This window comes from Hesperophylax consimilis, chromosome 2, assembly GCF_061612785.1.
Source record: "Hesperophylax consimilis isolate HC1 chromosome 2, BYU_Hcon_1.0, whole genome shotgun sequence".
Classification (NCBI taxonomy): Eukaryota; Metazoa; Arthropoda; class Insecta; order Trichoptera; family Limnephilidae; genus Hesperophylax; species Hesperophylax consimilis.
In genome coordinates this window covers 32752586-32773724 of record NC_142837.1, presented here as the reverse complement: position 1 = coordinate 32773724, position 21139 = coordinate 32752586, and the positions used below count along the sequence as shown (strand labels likewise).

Genomic DNA, 21139 nt, shown 5'->3' with positions numbered 1-21139 from the left:
GCATGATACCATAAACATAAATCAAAATAATTCTTTCGGCCCAGAAAACCTCAAATCATACATTTATACGTGAAGTTAATTCTGTACAAAAGATTATTTATTATAAATAATTAAAACTAAAGAAATATTGTAAAAAACTTCTCTTAAAAATGGTATATTATTTAGGGATGAGAGTTTTTTAGCCAGGAGGAAAGCAGGCACTAGGCGGCACTGGGTAGAGCTGAATTTAATTAAAGTCACGTAAATTTATAGCCGTCGTCAGATGCAATTTTCGATCTTAAACTGTGGGAGAAAATAAATATCAAAAGAACATCGGCTATTGCAATGTTCGGCTAGTTTCAGCGGAGACTGCTGATAGCTTTTTATTTTGAGCTTTTTTCAAACGGACGCAAATATATATGCTCCTGAATTATGGAGCGAAAATAAATCACTCCAGAGTTTATATGTGTCAAATTGAAAACGTGACTTATTATGAATTTAACGAGAGCGGGGGTTTAAAAATTAGGCAAGATTATTGTCATATTTTTATTTAGTAACTTGTACAGAACATGAAAATCAACTTGCAATTTGATGAATCGTTCAAATTCTGTGAAACAACACGTCCTAAGTACAGATGTATAACGTAAAAAAACCCAATGAACAGCGAATTTTCATGATATTCTAAATAAAAATAAAAATAAACGAAATGCATTATTTAATAAGTTCCGCGATGGTTTTTAGAATTTGAAAAACATAAACCAAACGCCATCGAAGCTTAATTAAGAGCTAAATCTTAAATTTAATAAATCTATAAAATTTAATTAATGCCTAGCATTTATTAATGGTTCAATTCCGTTCACTAGTTTCCTCAACGCGGGGTAATTTATCTTGAATGTGTGCACGGTAGGAAAGTTTCCGAGTTTGATGTGTGCAATAAAATCCAAAGCAATCGCAGGTTTTAATATACTTCTTTCTTCAGTGGCCGAACTTTGGTAGTTTAAAATAATTCTGAATTTGAACATGAGATCGACAAAATGATATAAAACAATTACCTTACAATGGCAGTGTCAGTTGAGGCGATGTCTCGTTAAGGCAGAGATCCTGGTTTTGATTCCCAGTTCACACCGTTACCTTTTTTGGATTTCTGTGTGTTGTTGTGTTTTATGTTTTGTTTAGATTCGTTAGTATTATCTTCTTCTTAAATTGTAAATTAAGATTAATTTAATTCGACGATTACTGTGAATCGTATGACATTACTTCACAACAATGCTTTTATTTTAATCATCCCCAATTGGCTTGTGTTGTGAGCCTGAAGATAGCGGGGAGGGGAAGCAGATGGGGAGGAAGAAGGTAGGGAAATACTTGTATATTAAGCAACAGCAGTCTTTCACCAGGGCGATACTGAAAGTATCACTCTGCAAGATGCCGCAAATACACTTAATACTGTTATTAACTAACACAAATCAATCAAATTAAATTTACTAGCGCACGCCGGTATTTGAACCAGCGACTAAGGTAGGTGTAGATTGCTTGCATTTCTCCTTGCTGAATATAAATATAATCAACGCATGGATATTTGATAAATACGAATTCGCAGGAACCTGCAAAGAATTTTTTAAAGTTACTTTTACGAATAATAACTCTTGCTACCATCATGAGCGAGTGGAATTAAGGCACCCCGATTGATGTAGGGGAGAAAAAGAAGCAGACAAGGGAATGATTAAAGTTATTAAACACTCAGGATTGCTAAATAAAAACAGTTTATTTTTAAACAAGTTCTGCTGTGTAATTATTATTACGCGTGACAGCTGTTTCGCCCTCTGAAGGCATTATCAAACTGTTATCAGTTCAGAAACAGCTGTCACGCGTAATAATAATTACACAGCAGAACTTGTTTAAAAATAAACTGTTTTTATAAACCCAATAACAATATTATTGAATATATAAAAAATAAAAAAATAAAATGGAGTTCTACAAATTAAACTTAATAACAATAAATAAATTGCTAAATAAACGTAGTAAAATCCTCAATGCTTAATTATCTTTTAGAATGTGATTAGAGATAAAACTTATATAGTAAGCAACCAAGCAACCATTCAACCATTTTTCATGTCGCTTTTTATACATATACTCAAGATAAATACTAATCTGTTATTACTTAAGATAAATATCAATGTGTTATTAATCATTAGCTGCATCCTTTTTGATTAGCATCCTTTTGAGTGTCTTTGCCGGCTCCTAAAGCTGGACACGTCATTCACTTTAAGTATAATATTTTGTAATCACGCTTGAAGAATGTTTTATTTTTCGATGTTTGCAAGCGATTTAAATAACCAAACATACATCTATTGTTAAACATAAGCATTCGATATTAATTTTGCATTTTAAGATATTATTTTTACTTTTCCCTTATTCTTATAAGTACAAAATTGCAAATTTAACTAAAGCTTCTAACTGGAATTCAATCTTATCACTTTTTTAATCCTATAAAATAATATGTTCTATAATTAAACAATATAATATAAAATTATGATATGAATAAATTTGTCAATTTGATTGGCCTAAAACAGGATCCATTCCTAGATAGCTAGTCAAAGTTTTATTGTATAATTTTATGTGAAATATATTATTATTATTATAAGTTTATTCAAATGTTTTATATTATAAATGTCTGGTTTTGAATCCGCAAGACTTGAATGACCGGTGATCAAAGAGTGGGGGTTAAGATTGCTCTGCCACGAAGCTGTTGAAACTAATTTAATTGTGACAAATATTATTTATTTTCCTGTATATTCAGGAAACGGCTGAATAACGTTCTAAATCTCAATAAAAGAATCAATTTAATCCCATTCATCCCAGTTTATACTTGGCCTTAGAAAGCACCAAAACTTAGTTACCAACTACAAGCAGTAGTCCTTTTGGCGAAGCGGCAGTATGTCGCTGGTACAAAGTGGGGATCAAATAAAAGCATATCGCCAAATCGCCGCCATGTTCAGAAAGATCCTGTACTTCCATCACATTATTTGCGGCTATACACTTTGGCTACGGGCCACTGCCATAGACATATGAATATTAGTAGACCTGCCCTAAGTGATTAAAAGCGTATTATCCCCACTCCCCATACCGGTTCCATTGGAGCCGGCTGTGCTCGCGTATGGCCTCAAGTGAAATTTGAAAACGTGACGTCATCATTCTTGTGCGAACTATGGTCGAGGCATCATCGGTTCATTTTACGAAATAACACGGCAAAATGTTAACTTGTACTATGAAAACTTGTAAAAATAGATGTGAAAAGGAGAATAAACCCAATTGTCGTATTACATTCCATATATAAGCATTATTTTACTTTATTTTAAGCATATTCACATCGTATAATATGAATCAGTTGTTACTATCACATCGAGAAACGTCTGGACGCAAAACACAAAGCTGGTTGGTTGCTGGGAAGTAAATTATGAACATTTATAAAAGTGTCTTAACTAAATACTTAAACGAAATATTCGACTCTGAAAATAGAACCGAATTTTTTTGCCGAATTTGGACTTCGCAAATTTGTTCATAACGTGGCGAGTAATTTGCGCTCCCATGTAAAAATTTCTATTCATTCAAAAGCAGATTTTACTTTTAAGAAGTAAATGGTGATATTATAATGCGAGATGCCTATTTACTGTCAGATTGATTTATTGACGAATCACAGTCAGCTTCACTCCCTTCGTTCTTCAACAGTTGATTTTACCCCTCGCCATTATCTTCTCGTCTATTAATTCCCATGTCTGTGGCCACTGCAGTTAAAAACTAAACCGTTATCACAGCGACTGCGAACATATCTTAAAATAATTTTTTCGATTTCTACCCAAAAACCAAATACCGAAATAGGAAAATAAAAGGCTTATTTTTTTACTGCTGCTTCGACAGCCTCATATTCTGACATGCCTAATGAAATTCACTAATAAGAGTACAACATTGAAAAAAATTATATACCTAAGCATTACAATTATAAAAAAAAAATAATATTAGTGAACTCTCAGAGATTTTATATTTTTTGTAAACATTCCCCGAAACATTCCCTTATAGAAATTAACATGATTTTATCGCAAATGGAAAGGCATTACGGAACATTCCGCTAAACAGTCTATAAATAAAAATAAAGAAATAACTGTCTAAGTCGCTGTGCTATAGAGAGATTTTACAGACCCTTTGAGAGTAGTCATTCCAATTTATTTATAAAATTTAAGTAATAATGCTATCGCATGCAAGTTTTTAAAATGCCTTTTTTATGAGAATGCCTCACTGCTCCCAAACGTCTGGAACCATTGGACTACGGTATCCCCAATTGGGATTTGTTGCAAGGCTGAAGATAGTGGGGAAGAGGACGGTGGGGAGTTTTCTGGTTATTCAGACCTGGTCACCAAACAAGGCTAAAACCATTTCAAGCAACATTCAATTCTGAATGGTGGTCTTACACCAGGGCGCTACTGATAGTATCTTCCACTCTGAAACGTGTCTCAAACATACATCATTTTGAATTAATAAATTGTGAAATAACACAAAATTAATCATAAAAAATTACTTGCGCACCCCGGTTTTAAACCCGCGACCTCCGGGTTGCTATTCGGTAGCCTTAACCCTTAACCACGGAGGCGGGTCTCCTAGAGGCAATCTCTTTTATTTTTTTATGAAATTATAATAATATGAACCACTAAATAATTTAGATGATGTGGCGTCATTTTAAATTACCTATTTTTATTTCTACCTTTTATTATTTTCTCTTAATTTTCAGCATACTTTATATCCTGATGACGAAACGTTTGGTTTAGAAACATGTTTATTTTTAAAAATTAAATATAGTGTTTTAAGCAATGTTGGTTATTTTAATCCATTTTTTATCAGAGTTTAATTAAAATCATACTAAACCACTGCTAGATGCTGCCGGTGAAATAAATTACATATTCCTGCGCATCTTTATTGTTGATCGATTCTGTATGGCTGTTCAAAACGTTACGCGTTGGCTTCAAAAAATGGAGGAAGAGTAACACGGCCCAACACCCTAACAATTTACGAACAACAACATTGGCAGCGACAAATATACACTACTGTGAAATTTTTTAAAAATACAACCAAATTCCTACAAAATTCTTCAGGAATAGCACAGATGAAAAGTCAACCCTCTTTAAATCAGTCGTACTAGATAATCTCTCACAAAGGGAGATGCCGTACAATAACGTCACTATTTGCGATTTGCGCGATGTCGGGAATATGGAAAATGGATAGATATTGATGCACTCGGACCGATAAATATTTTATCGCCTGCAAAACGCTTACAGATTCAATAGAAATTCGCTGAAGTGAACATTTTAGAATGCGAAGAATTCGGTATACAGGTTTTCAAAGAATACTTCTTGATTTTAGAACTGTTTGCTTGCAGCAAAACTATTGAATTAAGTAGCTATGATAGAGTTTTTCGCACAAAATCGAAAATACAAGTTTTAGTGGTTTTGAAAACTTTGTATATTTCATATAATGCTAATTAAATTAGTGTATACTATAAACATCTAAATGCAGACTTTACAGTTCGAAAGATTTGTGTTGAAATTCGAACTTAACAAAACTTAATCTGACAGTTCATTGGGTTTTTTTTCTTTGCATTTTCGTACAAAATCATATAAACCGACCAAAAATGATTACAACACATAAAACCGTAAACGAACAGAAGACAACTGATTTTTTGTCTTCTTATATTTTATTTTATTTTATTGATACATGATTTAGAGAGTACATGTAGTTTTTTGTGATATTTCACCCTCCATGCTAGGGTTATGGCGGGTGCGTGTAATTTTACACTTTGCGGACATAGAATGTATACGTTACTGTAATATAAAATTGAGAAATAAGAAAAATAAGAATAATGATGTATGGCTAATTTGGGTTGCAAAAAGAGGATGGAGAAGTTAGAGAATTATAAGAAGATGAAAAATTAAAAAAAAATATTAGTAAATAGATCACACTGATATATTTACTAATAATTATATGTACATACTATACCGCTAAGTTAGGGAATAAGGATATATTATGTTTTGTCTGAAAGGTGATTAAATTGATAGAGTGTGGAATGAATGGGTATTGTAGTTGTAATGTATTCCGTGTGTAAGGATCCATTTCGTAATTTGTTTTTTAAAGGAATGGGGTTGAATCACGATTTTTAGGTTTTCAGGGAAAAGGTTAAAGATTTTAGGAGCTAGGAAGAAAAATTGTCTTTGAGCTGACGTGGTATGTAGTGAAGGTACAGGGTTTTCCAATAAGAGGTGTTATTTTGATATTCAATCGTAAAAGATCAATGGTTTCGTTGCTTGTGTGGCACGTAGCGCCGTCTTGTTGAAAGCAAACGTGGTCCAGATCAATACTATCCAATTCCGGCCAAAAAAAATCATTAATCATCTCTCGATAGCGCAATCCATTCACCGTAACTGTTGCTCCAGCCTCAATTCGAAAAAGTAAGGTCCAATGACTCCGCAGGACCATAAACCGCACCAAACAGTCGCACGTTGAGGATAGAGAGGCTTTTCGACACTAACTCTTGGGTTTTCTGAGCCCCAGATGCGACAATTTTGCTTGTTGACGAAGCCACCGAGGTGGAAATGGGCCTCATCACTCAAGATGATTTGCATTTGATTCACTCCAGTGAATTTTAATAATTTCAATGCGTTGTTGAAGAGTGTATCGTTCCATTTTTATTAATGGCGTAGTTTCTACTTGTCAAATGTCAAAAAAATGACAGCTTCAAAAGTAACATCTACCAAAATAGCGGGCTATTCAAAATAACACCTCTTATTGGAAAACCGTGTCCTTTGTAGTGACCGTTGGTTATTGTTCTGGTGGTGTAGTTGTGTTGTAAGAGAGTTTTATTTTTATATTTGAACAGGAAATGTATAAGCGAAAATTTTAGGTGGAGTTTTCGTATGTTTAAGACCTTATACTCTATGAGGAGTCGATTGGAGGGGTATCTTGTCGGTCGCTTATTAATGACACGTATTACCAGATTATAATATTTAGATGTTTCATTTGAAACTCGGAGAAGCTGAGATAATCATTATAATTACATACAAGAGTAAAAATAATATTAAATTTGAATAATATGTAAATGAAATCATCAGCACGCGAGATCCCAGTGAGGATAGCATGTCATGTCATTTATCCCAATGTTACAAAAAAGGAAGATAATAAAATATTTATTATTATTATTAAAATTGTGCGTCTTCATTTGCGAACCGCAATGCGAGCCGAACCACGAATTATGGGAAAGGAACGTAGCAATCACAAGTGGCGTTTTGCGCCGTTTGCGGTTGCTTAGTTCCTTTCCCCTAATTCGTGGTTCGGTTCGCAAATGTATACGTAGTTTAAGGTAGTAATCGAGTATAAATTAGATATTAAAAAACAAAAATACATATTTTTTGCGTAATGGTTTTGAAACTACATTTTCATGAATTACCTAGTTTTTATTTTAAATATATAATTTCATCTTGTTATTCGATGGAATCTTAGAATTCATAATACTTAGTGAAACAAAGAAGAAAAAAATTTAAAATGAATAAAATAAATCCTCATAAAATTTTTCATCACCAGAATGGTAAAATTTCTCGTATCAAGTTCAAATGGTCTGACGTAAAGAATTCAAATATTCCCGTATTAAGAAACGTTTAAAGAAAATAAAACGAATAAAGGAAAAGGCGGAGAAATAACGCGATGAAAGTGGAAAGTATTGTTCTGATGAGAATGAATAAACTAGAGACAATGTGGTAATTTTAATATTACTTATTCATATCAATAAGAAAATTTTTTAATGAAATTTGGTTGGTGGAAACTTTTAGAAATACAGAATTCAGACCACGAAGACTTCTCAGGAAACTTTTCAAAGATAAAATCTATACAAAATCATATCGCCTAATGATACAGCTCCAATTTAATATTACTCACCCCTTACTCATAAACTCGGTGTAAATATTACGCACTTAGGTCAGAACAGTGAAAAACTTGACTTATCACCATGGCGTTTGTCTGTTTTTTTAAATATTTTTTACGTGAAACCGCACCAGAAACGCGCATTGTGAAAAAAGTGCAAATATATCGAATTATGCTACCCAAACAAAAATAAATAAACGAAAGAACTGCGTCTGAATAAAATCAAAAATGATAAAAAAAACTTACATAGTTGGCAAGTAGATCAGGGTGATCCATCTCAAGTCCGTCGTCTAGGATGGCCACTACAACCCCTTGGCCTGTGATGCCCTCCCTCCAGGCGGGAACCACGTTCATGTCCAAGCCACCCCCGCGGTTCTGAAAATAATTCATTGTTACATTATTAATGGATGATTAAATTGCTACTAAAAATAAAAATAAATTATTATATGCAATAATTAGTCGCCTGTAATATCAATACAAATTGAAAATATCTCCCGAGTAAAAACAAATGCCGCCGACGGGAATTGAACCCACGCCTTCTGTTTTCAGTTGTTTACAGGTGGAAAAAATATAATAAGCAGTAATTGTTGATTGAAGTACTAGTACAAGTTGAATTATTTGGCGGGTTGGAAATAAGCCGGCGTGGCTCAGTGGTTCAGAGCGTCTGACCGGACATCAGAAGGCGCGGGTTCAATTCCAGTCGGCGGCATTTATTTTTACTTGGGAGATATTTTAGATTTGTATTGACATTACAGGCGAAATTAATTAGTCGCCTGTAAATTTATTATCCTTTGTGCTATGCATAAAAACCTTGTCTTATAAACATTAGTTTATCATTATAAAAAAATACTAAAAATAATACATTAAAAATGTTGAAACAGTGGGTAGCTATGAAATCAAACGGTTTGGTTGCAGCCAGGGATTAACGTTGGATTAAATTAGGGAAATGAACCGGTGGTTTTTTTTTTAATTAGTGCAGACCCGTGAAAAATTACGAAATAGTGTGAATTCTTGATTCTTAACATTTCAGTTCCAATTTTAGTAAAAATAAAATATTGTATTGTATTAATTGAAAATGGCACATAAGAGTTAGATACTTTATCGTTAGATGGAATTCTTAAACCAATTTATTCCAGAAAAATGCGCAATTCTAAAATTTCAAAATTTACATTCAAAGTTTTAAAATCAGTTACTTTTGTTGTTGCTATAATATACGAGAAATCCACGATGCGCAGACCTTCTACTCTCACTTTTGACTTTTGAAATATTGGCATACATATAACTCCGGGCCAAAAAGCCCCCTTTCTCTTTCATCATGATTTTCGCAGTGTCTAGCAACACTGAACAGGCGGTTCGGAACTGTTCGGGAAGGCCGAGCGCTTCCGATCCGGTCACGTAAACTACGGGCGCTGGCGGAGCAGCGGAAAATTACCCCGCTAGCGAGCACACGTTACCAAACTAAGATTGTACAGCTCGGTTGTAATTGCATTAATTGTAATAAATCTGTTTCAATCACCTAACGAGCCTTGAGCAACAGTAAAAGTGTAGTAAACATAGAAACACGACAATTTTAAATATTGGTTGTAAAATAAATAGATTAACTTCTACTCTCAAGTTAAAGGACCACGGTTCCAAAATGTTCATGTTCTTCATAAAACGGTTAAATGCGTGAATATGTTATATTATATGTACCAATATGTAATTTGAGGAACATATGAGTTTAAAAGGTTATTGAGGCAGTTTTACTATTATGTTACGTCAAAATTGCTGAATTGTCCGTAAGTGACGTTCAAAATGTCGATCGTCAATCCACGCAGCTGGTGGGCAGGCGCATCTTGAACAAACCTCACCTGACAAACCCGGGCGCCCCTGCCAAACGTAGCTAACCACTTCGGGTGACATGTGGCAGAGGTGTCGGTTGTCCAATAAAAGGTGCCCGGGGCGGCGGTACCGAAACCCCCTCCCAAATAGAAAATATGGTTTTGTTCATAGAGGGCCCAAATAATGGAGGTATATTCCAGGATACTGCAAACAAGGGCTTCAAGTGTCCTTATAGTAGAATAAGTAATAATATAAAAGAGGGGCATATCTGCTGGGATGCTCGAGTTATTACCATACCTCACATCTGATACCTCATACCTAATAACTCATACTTCATACTTTATACCTCATACCGCTTACCGCATACCTTCATTCTGTTACATTTCAGAGACAAATTAACTTTGAGAATGTATTTTTATCCAGGAGCCTTATTTCTAAAAATATGTAACGGTAAGGATGCAGAAACAACCCATTTACAATCAAAATGTTAATACCGATGGAAGCTGTAGTTTTTGCCGTCCAAAATCGGTTTTTTATCTGAATTAATGATAATACAAACAACATTAAATTATTATTATTAACGGTTCATTTTAATAGCTCAATTTTCCGTGAAATGCCATCAAGGGATGATTATCAAAGCTAGGACAAAACTTGCAACGATGTAAAAATTGTAAAAAAATATTTTGGAGTTGTGAAAAAGAACCATGAAATAAAACTTTACTCGTTCTACCAGTTACTTACGTACATAAACCTTTTTTTTGATTTTTCTGAACAAAAAAATAGTTACTGTACTAAAAATGGTAAAAATTCTATAAAACAAAATACTGCTATTAGCTATTGAAAACTGTTCTTCAAATTTTTGGCATTGGCTACTGAAAACTCTTCTTCAAATCGTTGATATTGGCTACTGAAAACTGTTCTTCAAATTGTTGGTATTGGCTACTGAAAACTGTTCTTCAAATTGTTGGTATTGGCTACTGAAAACTGTTCCACAAATAATTTTTTAAGGCAAAGAAAATCAAATGTATAATATTTCAGGCTTCGGGATATTTTCGTTTGAATTTACATTGAAAAAGACATTTCCGGAACAGAACGCTAAACTTCTGTTTTTCAATAAAAGAACACTGCATCGAAGCTCCATACTCCAATTACAGCACCGCGAAGGTTCTTTGAAATATTTAACCATTTTTTTAAATTAAAACGTTGGATGGCTGTATTATTTTCCGGAATTTGATGGAGAAGATTTTTAAAATAATAAATATGTATAAATAAACTAACAATACAATTGTACTTGGACATAAAAAATACTATTTATTATAACAATATTCAAATGTCTGTTCTACTAAGAATGCCAGAAGACCGACTTCCGCAAAAATATTGTACACGTCTTTGCGAAGAGAGTTTGGCCCGCAATGGACGGAGGCCAACAACGCCCATGCACACAGCATCCCCAAAGATGATACAGACACTGAGAAAATTATTTCCCTCGTGTTCTCCTGTTTTTAATTAAAACATAATAAATGTACATAAACCTCAGAAAAAAATTGTTACTTCACAAACGAAGACAAGTTTATCGGCAACACAAAACAATATTCATTAAAAAGGTTTCAAAATGTTTAATGAACTCCTTTTAAATGTTAAGGAAGCCAAAAGTCTTGCAGTTTTTCGTGGGTTGTGTCTCAATGTTGTGAAGTCCAAATATTAGTACGTAGGTAATAGGATATTTTTATAGTAGTTTTAGGATATATATATACAGGGTTTTCCAATAAGAGGTGTTATTTTGATATTCAATCGTAAAACATCAATAGTTTCGTTGCTTGTGTGGCAAGTAGCGACGTCTTGTTGAAAGTAAACGTTGTCCAGATCAATACCATCCAATTCCGGCCATAAAAAATCATTAATCATATCTCGATAGCGCAATCCATTCACCTTAACTGTTGCTCCAGCTTCATTTTCGAAAAAGTAAGGTCCAATGACTCCCGCCGGACCATAAACCGCACCAAACAGTCATACGTTGAGGATAAAGAGGCTTTTCATCAATAACTCTTGGGTTGGATTTGCATTTGATTCACTCAAGTGAATTTTAATGATTTCAATGCGTTGTTGAAGCGTGTATCGTTCCATTTTTATTAATGGCGTAGTTTCTACTTGTCAAATGTCAAAAAATGACAGCTTTAAAAGTAACATCTACCGAAATAGCGGGCTATTCAAAATAACACCACTTATTGGAAAACCTGTATATATATATATATACATATAAAATATAATTTTTTTTTAGCTAAATAAAATATAATTTTAAAAAAAATATTAAAACTTGGAGTAGGTAAAACATCCTCAAGAAATATTTTATCACCGCCTTTTATTAACTGGCTAGCATTTGTCGCGCGTCTAGTAAATATTCCATAATTGCATTCTTTCCGAGAAATATCTCAACCTAGGGAACGGTTATTGTTGGCGATTGAAACGAACATCAACTCTAAATGAAAAATGTGGACCATTTATCACTTTTAATCGCCATTTTATCATAATACGAATGCAGCTGGTGCATAAGAACGAAACATTAAAATTGCTGGAGAAAACCCAGCAACATCCTCAATAAAACAGTTCCCAGCCAGTCTCCTTTTTATAAACCAAAAAATACGAGATAAATTTATGGTGCTCGCAAAAACATTATAATTCAGGCCATTTTTATTTGTTCTTCGAAATAGGAACTGAATAAATGTGACGAAATTATTTTGCGAAATCTATGGAATGTGTTAATTGTCCTACAATACGCTATAGAGGGCGATATACGTGTTTGGAGTGATGTTGAATGTGTTCGGTTGAATAGTGACTTATCAAAGCGCATAAATGATTAGGTTACCTGAAATTTCTGTTGCCTGTTGTAGGTTAATGATGCAGCACTTATTTCTAATACTACGTTTGTTCCGAAGTATGATTTAAGTAACACCACAAAAGAATCCCAACAGTTGATCCAAAGGGATTATGGTACATTCGTTTGGGAATATTCACAGATTGTACGCTCGAAGAAAATTGTACAGAGGAAAGAAAATGAAAAAGGAGAAACTTACAATATATATAACTGGATGTTAAACAAAGCTAAACGCATTTTAATTAATGTTTCGAATCTGAATACTGACATTTATTCACTCACGAATGGAATGAAAATATGTATTTCATGTAAAAACAAGAAGAAAACTTACTGTTATAAAATATTTGAGATTTGAGTTTTTCCCGGCCAAACATAAGTATTATAAAGAAGGAGGTAGCGCAACACGGCATAATACCCCAAAAACAAATCACTATATTCTTATTGGTGTTGAAAACGGGACTGAAGGCCTTAAACTAATTAATTGACAGATTTCCTAACAGAGTATCAGTAAAACGCTAATGTGTTAAGAGGACGGCGGAAAATTCGTAAAAATTCTAATTTTGTGGCATTTCGCCATTATATTTTTCAGGAAAAGGATGTGTTCAGATATATTCTGAATGGAATGATATTTCATCAGGAAATGGATTGCCATGACGTTTTTAACAGGATTTTAATAAATCAGCCATATTCATTTCTCTCCGCGGATAATGAAATAATAAAATAAAATAAAATGGTACCTAATAGAGTTATAAATAAATTCGACAGGCATTTAAAGAGCATCAAAAATATTTAAAAAACGTGCATTAAAAATTCAAAAGAAAAATTTATTAACACACATTTTTTTAAACGAAATACGTTCCAACAAAATTAATACTTATTTGAAAAAAATTACATCCACACTGCTCAGGAATATTATTACGCTTCAAATGAAAGCAATCAATCATAAGGAGGTAAAAAGCGGAAAATTAAATTATACATTCTAGTCAAGTGAAAATTATTATATCGGCCTCTTTCCTCAACATTATTTGGGAGAAATAAAATCAGTTAGTCGAGTTTTTAAAACGGAAAATATTTACTTCTTATTCGGAAAATGGAAAATAATAAAATAAATATTCCATGTTATTTGTTACGAAATTTAATTTCTTCAATTGCAATTTGTATTCAGCATGATTATAAAGTATATTTTATTTCTGTTTTGTGGAAATATGATTACTAGGTGTAGCTGAACAAACAGAAACTACCACAATTTCACGACAATGTCTGTCTATAATGCACTTGTTTCTTCTTCTGATTGTAGCTGTTTCCTTTTTCATGTTTCCACTATTCCCCACCCCTAAGTTTATCATTTGGGTAAATATTTTAGATATCTCAAGTTCAAACACACTTGGGGAGTCCATTTTTACGAAGTATTGAATTCCTCCGATTCAGTTTGACTAAATTTGTAACTCGAATTCAAATAAAAAATTGTACAAGTACTTTTTTAAATTATCCAAGACAATGAAAATTACATCCATAGTGAAAAAAAAACAAGATTTTAACATTTTTAAAGCACTTCCCGATAAGATATCAGGGGAAATACTGTAGGGCGCTTGCCCGTAAAAAAACTACACGTTTTTACACAATAAAATTTAAAAAAAACATTTATAAATGTTCTTAACTGGAGCTTACATCATTACAACCGTACTGTAGAAATTCAAAATCATATTTGATATTAAATTGAATTAATTTAATTTTTTTTCGATGATTTGACAGACGTACGTCGTGTGTACAGTATTTATAGTACGTCGGCTGGCAGCCCTTGGGTGTCAGCTCATAACACCCTCACACCGTTCTTCTGCGCTAGATGTCGAAACTAAGGCGAGTACGAAAATGACGCTGTAAATTTTTATTTTTGACATTAAAATTCACACCATAGAAACGCCAAACACATCAGAATAATAGCCAATATTAACAGGGCTGCCAATATAATCACCTCCCTAATAAAGTCGGTATAATAAATTATTATAAAGACATTAAAAAACTTATAAATGAAACATTCGACAAAGTTCGTTGACACAATGGGTAATTTTTCGTTCGTAGATGGCACATAACGAATAATTCTGGATCGCTATTGGAGAATTGAACCCCTGAGTAAAAGTAAATAAAATAATGGGGAAAAAATGGGAAATTCACCAACTATGGTGTAGGGGGGCGCCCTGCTACTGGGCGACGGCCTGGACAAGAGTGTTTTCCAAACTCCGGTAGCGCTGACTCTTCCCAGCTAAAAAAACAACAAACCCATGCACCCTTTTCTCTGCGAACATCTGTGAGACGCTGTATCGCCAAGGGAGGTCGAATAGCGCCCTGTATGTGTTGTTACACTGTACTCGGGAGTGTGTTCATGACGCCTTGTGTATACCTTGTCCATAGTTCGCTAGTGTAAAAGCTCATGCAGTATGTTTGGAATAGTTGCTTCTTTACTTGTTGAATCTCCTAGCGAGCATGTCAGTGCTCTTTTGCGTTCTATGTAATTTTTATCATTAGTCATCATCATCACATACCCCAAATATTTTATTTCGCTGCAGATTTTGAGATTGGCTCCGTCCAGACATTTGGGCGGAATGACAGCCGTACCAGTATTTAAACATCAACAGTGACGATTTTTTAGCATTGTAAATTAGCCCATGACTATGAACGTATGCTTCGCATATGGCCAGAACCTTCCTCATTGCTCTTACCGATGGAGCTAGTATGACCATATTGACCATGTCGTCTGCCTAACTTACATTGTTCATACATACCGTATGTAAAGTAAATAGCATAAAATAAATACCCGTACAATGTTATATTTTTATCGTACTTGGTTAAAGACACCTATGATGTCCACAATATTCAGTATTTTAGTTTAAGAAAATGGTTGTGATAAAAGCGCAAAGAGTCTCACACTTCTACTAAGAAATGCAAAAGTTTTCTCCAATAAAGTCTGTTCTCAATTAGTTAGCCGACTGGATGGCAACTTAAGTACACCTTGTACTAAGCAAAGTTCGCGAGTCTTCTAAATTGTAACTTCCGCTGTGGGTGCAATATTCAGGATGAGCTCTGCGCTGTATTCATGGAGGGAACAATTTGTGCTTTCGCTTGTTAATTTGCGCTACTTGTTTAGAGGAAACTTACAAAAGGAAAATAAGAAACTGAAGGCTTTAGGATACTAATAAAGTATTTTAAGAGCAAAGGGCAAGCTAGTTTTTTTACATTAATATTTTTTTGATACTTTATGTAATATTTTATTTTGTTGCTTGATCACAACTCGTTTCCAAGACCTCTGTGGTAAACGGGAAGGATCATTGAATTTGTATCCAGAGGAGCAAAAACACCAAAAAAATAATTTAAAAATTATAGAATTTTCCCTTCGAAATTTTTTATAAATTAAAATGTATGCATATAATATTTGCACTTGGTTCGAGAATGGCTCTAGAATGGCCTTTGAGATATGCACATAATAATAATTACATATTCATTCAATTCATAACTGCGATCATGGAATGAAGAAGAACACGAGACATGCGATGTAGGCGTGTTTCGTGATCCAAAAGTCTGGCAAAATGAGCCTTAAATTTCCAATACAAAACAGTTTTTCATTATTGTTAGGCAATAATTACTGTAAGAGAGACAGAGCGCGTGCTAAATGGGATAGTAATAAAAGGTATTAAGTCAATAGAGACATTGGTTTTCACTCTAATCTACATGAAAAGCATTTCTAATGTTTATTATCTATTCAGTGTTTGTTAGAGACTGAATAGATAGAATGAGAATTTTAAAAGAATAGGGAATTCTCTTCACACCAAAAAATCACTTATTATTAATTATTCATATGTAGAAACACTTCAGACACAAGAATACATAGTTTTTATAATTTTCAAAAATCATTTATTAAAGTTATAATGACTTTAAAAACAGGCGCGAACGAAATATTTCAATGCAGCTAAAAACGCCCGGTGATTGATCAAGCGTTCAAGGGCGAACGATGACGTCACTGTTGACCGGCCCGAGTAGATCCTGCAAACCGATGGCGGCGGCAGCGGCAAAGGTGTAACGTAGCACTTGTGACGTAGCGGTCAAAATGGCGCATGACCGTTTTCAGAGCCGAAATAGCACGCAATTTTTAAAACAACTACAAAAAATTGAAAATGCATTTAAAAAAAAAGAAAAAAAAGAGGCACATAGTAAAATAATTATCTTTATTGAAATAAATTATTTACAAAATGCACGAGAATTCCCTATTCTTTTTTCTCTAGAAGAAAAATTTAACAATTTATTGTAAGATAATGGTAATTATTTAAAAAAAACTTGCATAACTTATGGTTTAAATATATTGAAAAATAAAATAAAACATTCTAAAAAGGGCGTTTTGTTGATGGAAATTTAAAATTTACGAGTATGTACGACATATTTGTGCTCCAATGTAAATCTGTCGTTGGTAACTAAAATCTAAGCCAATAAGAATGCGTTTTTAACAGTTTATTTTATTTGCATAGCAGTTAGAGAAAACTTTAAAAATATATATATTATCAGTGTTTTGTCACGCCATTGGTTACCGCTAGCTTCGTTCACTTTCCCGCCAATTACAGAGAGCCAGGATAATAACCTGTACTTTTGGATCTGTGCATTATTATTTTATTTTATTTTGTTTATTTAGGAAAACCAACAGATTTTTTACATTCTTAAATAATCAACTTATAAAAAATACAAATAATATCTAATGATAGGTTTTCACTTTAAAATTTAATTATAATAACAAACTAAGGGTCCAGTACCCGTGGGCAAAAAATATTTACAGAAAATACAAAATACTAAATAAAGTAAACATAACATCGGATATAAGAACACAAGTAAATTACAAAATATCAATTTTATCCTCACACAACACCAATAATCACCAATATATGTATATACCTACAACTAAAATGAACAGATGTTTATAAAATGAGTCACTTGTAACTGGACAGCGTTCATATCAACGACATGATAACTTGCAGTATGTTATTAATTATTATTTAATAATAGCTATGGTATCTTATTTAAATGTTCCTAAACTACACGAAAATATGTCAATATAATTAAAATACTCATTGTATTAAGAATAATCTCCGCCAAGGGCTTCAGCCTTCTCACCATGTGAGAATTCGACGAAAGCACGACCGAAGTGTTCCATTTTACATCTCTAAAGTAACATTTCAGTAACTACGGATATACTCGTAAACCTTCGTAAATGCTGTGGAAAACTTAATCATTGCAAGTGATGATCGCCGTGCTTGTGCAGTGATTAGTGTTAACAGGATTAATGTTTTAACTGTGATTTCGTGGCTCGTGATCCAATCTATCTGAACATTATGAAAGTGTGGGCCCGACTTAATATGCCCGTATATGGCTCGGGGCTGCGCGATCCTATCTGGAGCTAAGTTTCATTAGGCAGAGAGAGGATATAATCCATTTTTTCTGACCCCGTATGTGGCGCATTCTATCGTGCACCGTACAACTCACAAATAATTGCCAAAGTTGCCACTAAAATCATGAAAAATTTAAATCTTTAATGGCCTATATTTTACAAAATAAAAGTTTGAACATATCCGTAAAAGATATTTGCTATAGATATAAAAAATAATTATTCAATTTCGTCAAGTATTTTGGACTCAAATCCAAATTGATGTTTTGTATGAAAAATGGTAGGCAGCCGTTCCCTTAAGGGGATTTACCGCGGCGTCAAACATTCGGAATCGGGAGAAATCATGCGCTTTTTATGCAGATGGCGATGTGGTTGGAATTCATTCTTAACACCAGCCGCCTATGTTGATTTGACCAAAAAAAAGAACATCGCAAAAAACATCGCAAAAAAAGCGTATTTTATTTCATCTTGTGAAATTCAGGCACAAATATTAAAATGTTTGCCAAAAATTTTATAAAGAACTTAATTTTCCACATTATACAAATAAAACCATATCCGCTAAAGGGTACATAAGTAGATTATTTATGATTTAGATTTTGCACTTGAAAGCAGTTTTGATAGGCCTGATACTTTATTTTTTGTGGGATTGTAAAAAGACTTTAAAAAAAGCTCCATTACTTCAGGATGTGTTGTTATCGCAGTTTTTAATTAAAGCATTGATAATATTTCTGAGTGATCAAATTTTCAAACCAAAAACACATCATTTTGCATTACTACGCGATGCTTCGCCACAAGAAGCAGACTTCAATTTAAGGCGAATGCCAAATTCATTCATTTGTCAAATCATTATTTTGATTAATCTTTATAACGAATTGGTGTACATTCTGAATACCAAAAAATATACTTTAGATAAATTGAAGGTTTTTCTATCGTTTCGCTTGAGTAGAATACAAATAAAAAATAAATTACTCAATAAAAAATATAAATGTAAACAACGAAAAAAAAATTTTTTTTTTTCAATAGAAATGTGTGAAAATGTAAAGAAAACAACTTTAAAAAAATACAATATTACAGCTAAGATTATTTGTGACAGTTTCACTTGATTAACTTTTTACTTTCTTATAAAATTATTTACAAAATAAATAAAAACCAGTTTTGTCCTTGAAATCGAACGTTTCTAGACTCCGTTTGTCAAGCGATTTTAATGCCTATTACCTACAATATAAGGTATACAAAGAATATACACATTTTTGGTTTGTAGCTTCTTCTTAAAAAAACAAGGACCGCTGGACTATGGTATCCACAATTTGGAATAAGTTGGGAGGTTGGAGGGAGTTGGAGAGAAATATCTAGCAACGCTTCGGTACTAAATGATGGTCTACCACCAGGGAGCATGGTGCAAATGAAATAAATACAACTCTTGCACAAAAATAACACCCACCAATAGTTAAAGGTAAATTAAATTAAGATTAAATCCCGATTCAAAGAGGGCAAGTATCTAATATAAAAAAATATAAAAATACAAATATTCTTCCAGCGCGTCAAATAAATAAAACATTATTTAAAGCAGACTCAAGAAGAAAGGAAATCGGTATATTCCGGGGAAATGGAGGCGAACGGAAAAATATGTAAATCTCCCCTTTGTGCTTATATCAAAAAATGGATAAAATACTTCCATTCTACTTTCATGTTCTAACATGTTAAATATCTTCATTGACATAATGTTCTTCGCATTTTTCCTCGGCTTTGTAATAAAAATCATTGGAAATTAGGGTTTATTTAAAACCATGTAAGCAATAGGACCTAAAGGGTGGATTTCGATTTTATGCTTCTGTGATATTTTTATTTAAATTTCAAAGGGGATTGAACTACTCGTAGCTGGCTTTACATCAAAATTCTAAAAAATAAACTAATATAAATTTAATGTTTTGGAAAGCCGTCAGTTTTAGCATTTATTTTATAAATTGTGTTTTACTTTATTTCTTCTTTTACAAGATTTTATGCGTATTTTCTGTAAAAGGGCTGAAAGGGGTTTTTTTATTCAATTTCAAATCAAATTTAAAACGTACCACCTTGTAGTAAACCAAAGCTGACACTTGATAAAACAGTAAATATGACACTGCTAAATGTAGACCCTGCGCAAAGTAAGGTAACTCTCTACAGCGCAGTCCATTGTGGGACTTTTCTGCGCAGGATTTGAATGTTCGGATTTTACTGAACTGTCTGATAAATATTATCAAATCAGGTTACGTAGCGACACAAAAATGATTGAGGTGTTAAATTATATTAGTAAAAGTATCTAACTAAATAGTGTAACAAAAAAAACTTTTAGCAACTTTTGTTTATGCGATTTTGGATTTGGAGTGAAAGTTTTTAGGCACCCAGCAATTTCTTTCCCTCTGTAAAAAGGACTACCTATTCGTAAGCAGATTTATTTTCACCAGATACTGACAGTGTAATGCAAGTTACCTGTATACTGAAGGATTCACTTAATGACAAATCAGTTGGAAAGAAGACAGACACGTCACCTCTCCGCTCCTTGCAACTTGGTTTGTTCCTCTTTCCCTAATCGGCAGGTCGATTGTTTTCTTATGTTCTTCCAGTTGAAAATTAGTTTATTAATAAACAAACATAAATTTGATATAATTTGACGTTTCAAAGGAAGAAAAATATAAAATTGAAAAATAACTTCGTTCAAAGAGCTTATGAAATCAAACAGAGGGCAAAGGCTTCTACAATATTCGGCGTTTGATTAAAAGAGATATTGAAAAATGAGAAATATTTTTAATTAAAATGTTTAAAAAAGTCTATTCAATGCGAACCACAGCCGTAGAGATGAGGGTGGAATGGATTGATGTTTTTTCGGTTTCTCTTTCAGTTCAGAAATCACTTTACACTGGCGCGATTTTAAAACTCTTAATAAAAATGGAATTATATTTGACTTGATTCTGTAATTTAAAAACCATTTTGAAATGATGGAGAATCAAATATTGGTTAGATGTTTTCAAAGGAAATTTCAATTTGGAATTTTTAAAATTTCTAAATGCTGATATTTAAAAAGACATTTTTTTTAATAAATAAAGAAAACG

General features: G+C 33.1%; 1 protein-coding gene across 1 annotated transcript in view; it reads right to left on the bottom strand.

Moving 5' to 3' along the window:
• The window catches only part of LOC149425908 (uncharacterized), a 155358-nt gene that overhangs the window by 110538 nt on the left and 23681 nt on the right, over nt 1-21139 (bottom strand). Inside the window, exon 3 of the mRNA XM_089643867.1 lies at nt 8182-8310. Coding sequence (XP_089499993.1) covers nt 8182-8310 — 129 coding nt within the window. The remainder of the gene's footprint in view (nt 1-8181; nt 8311-21139) is intronic.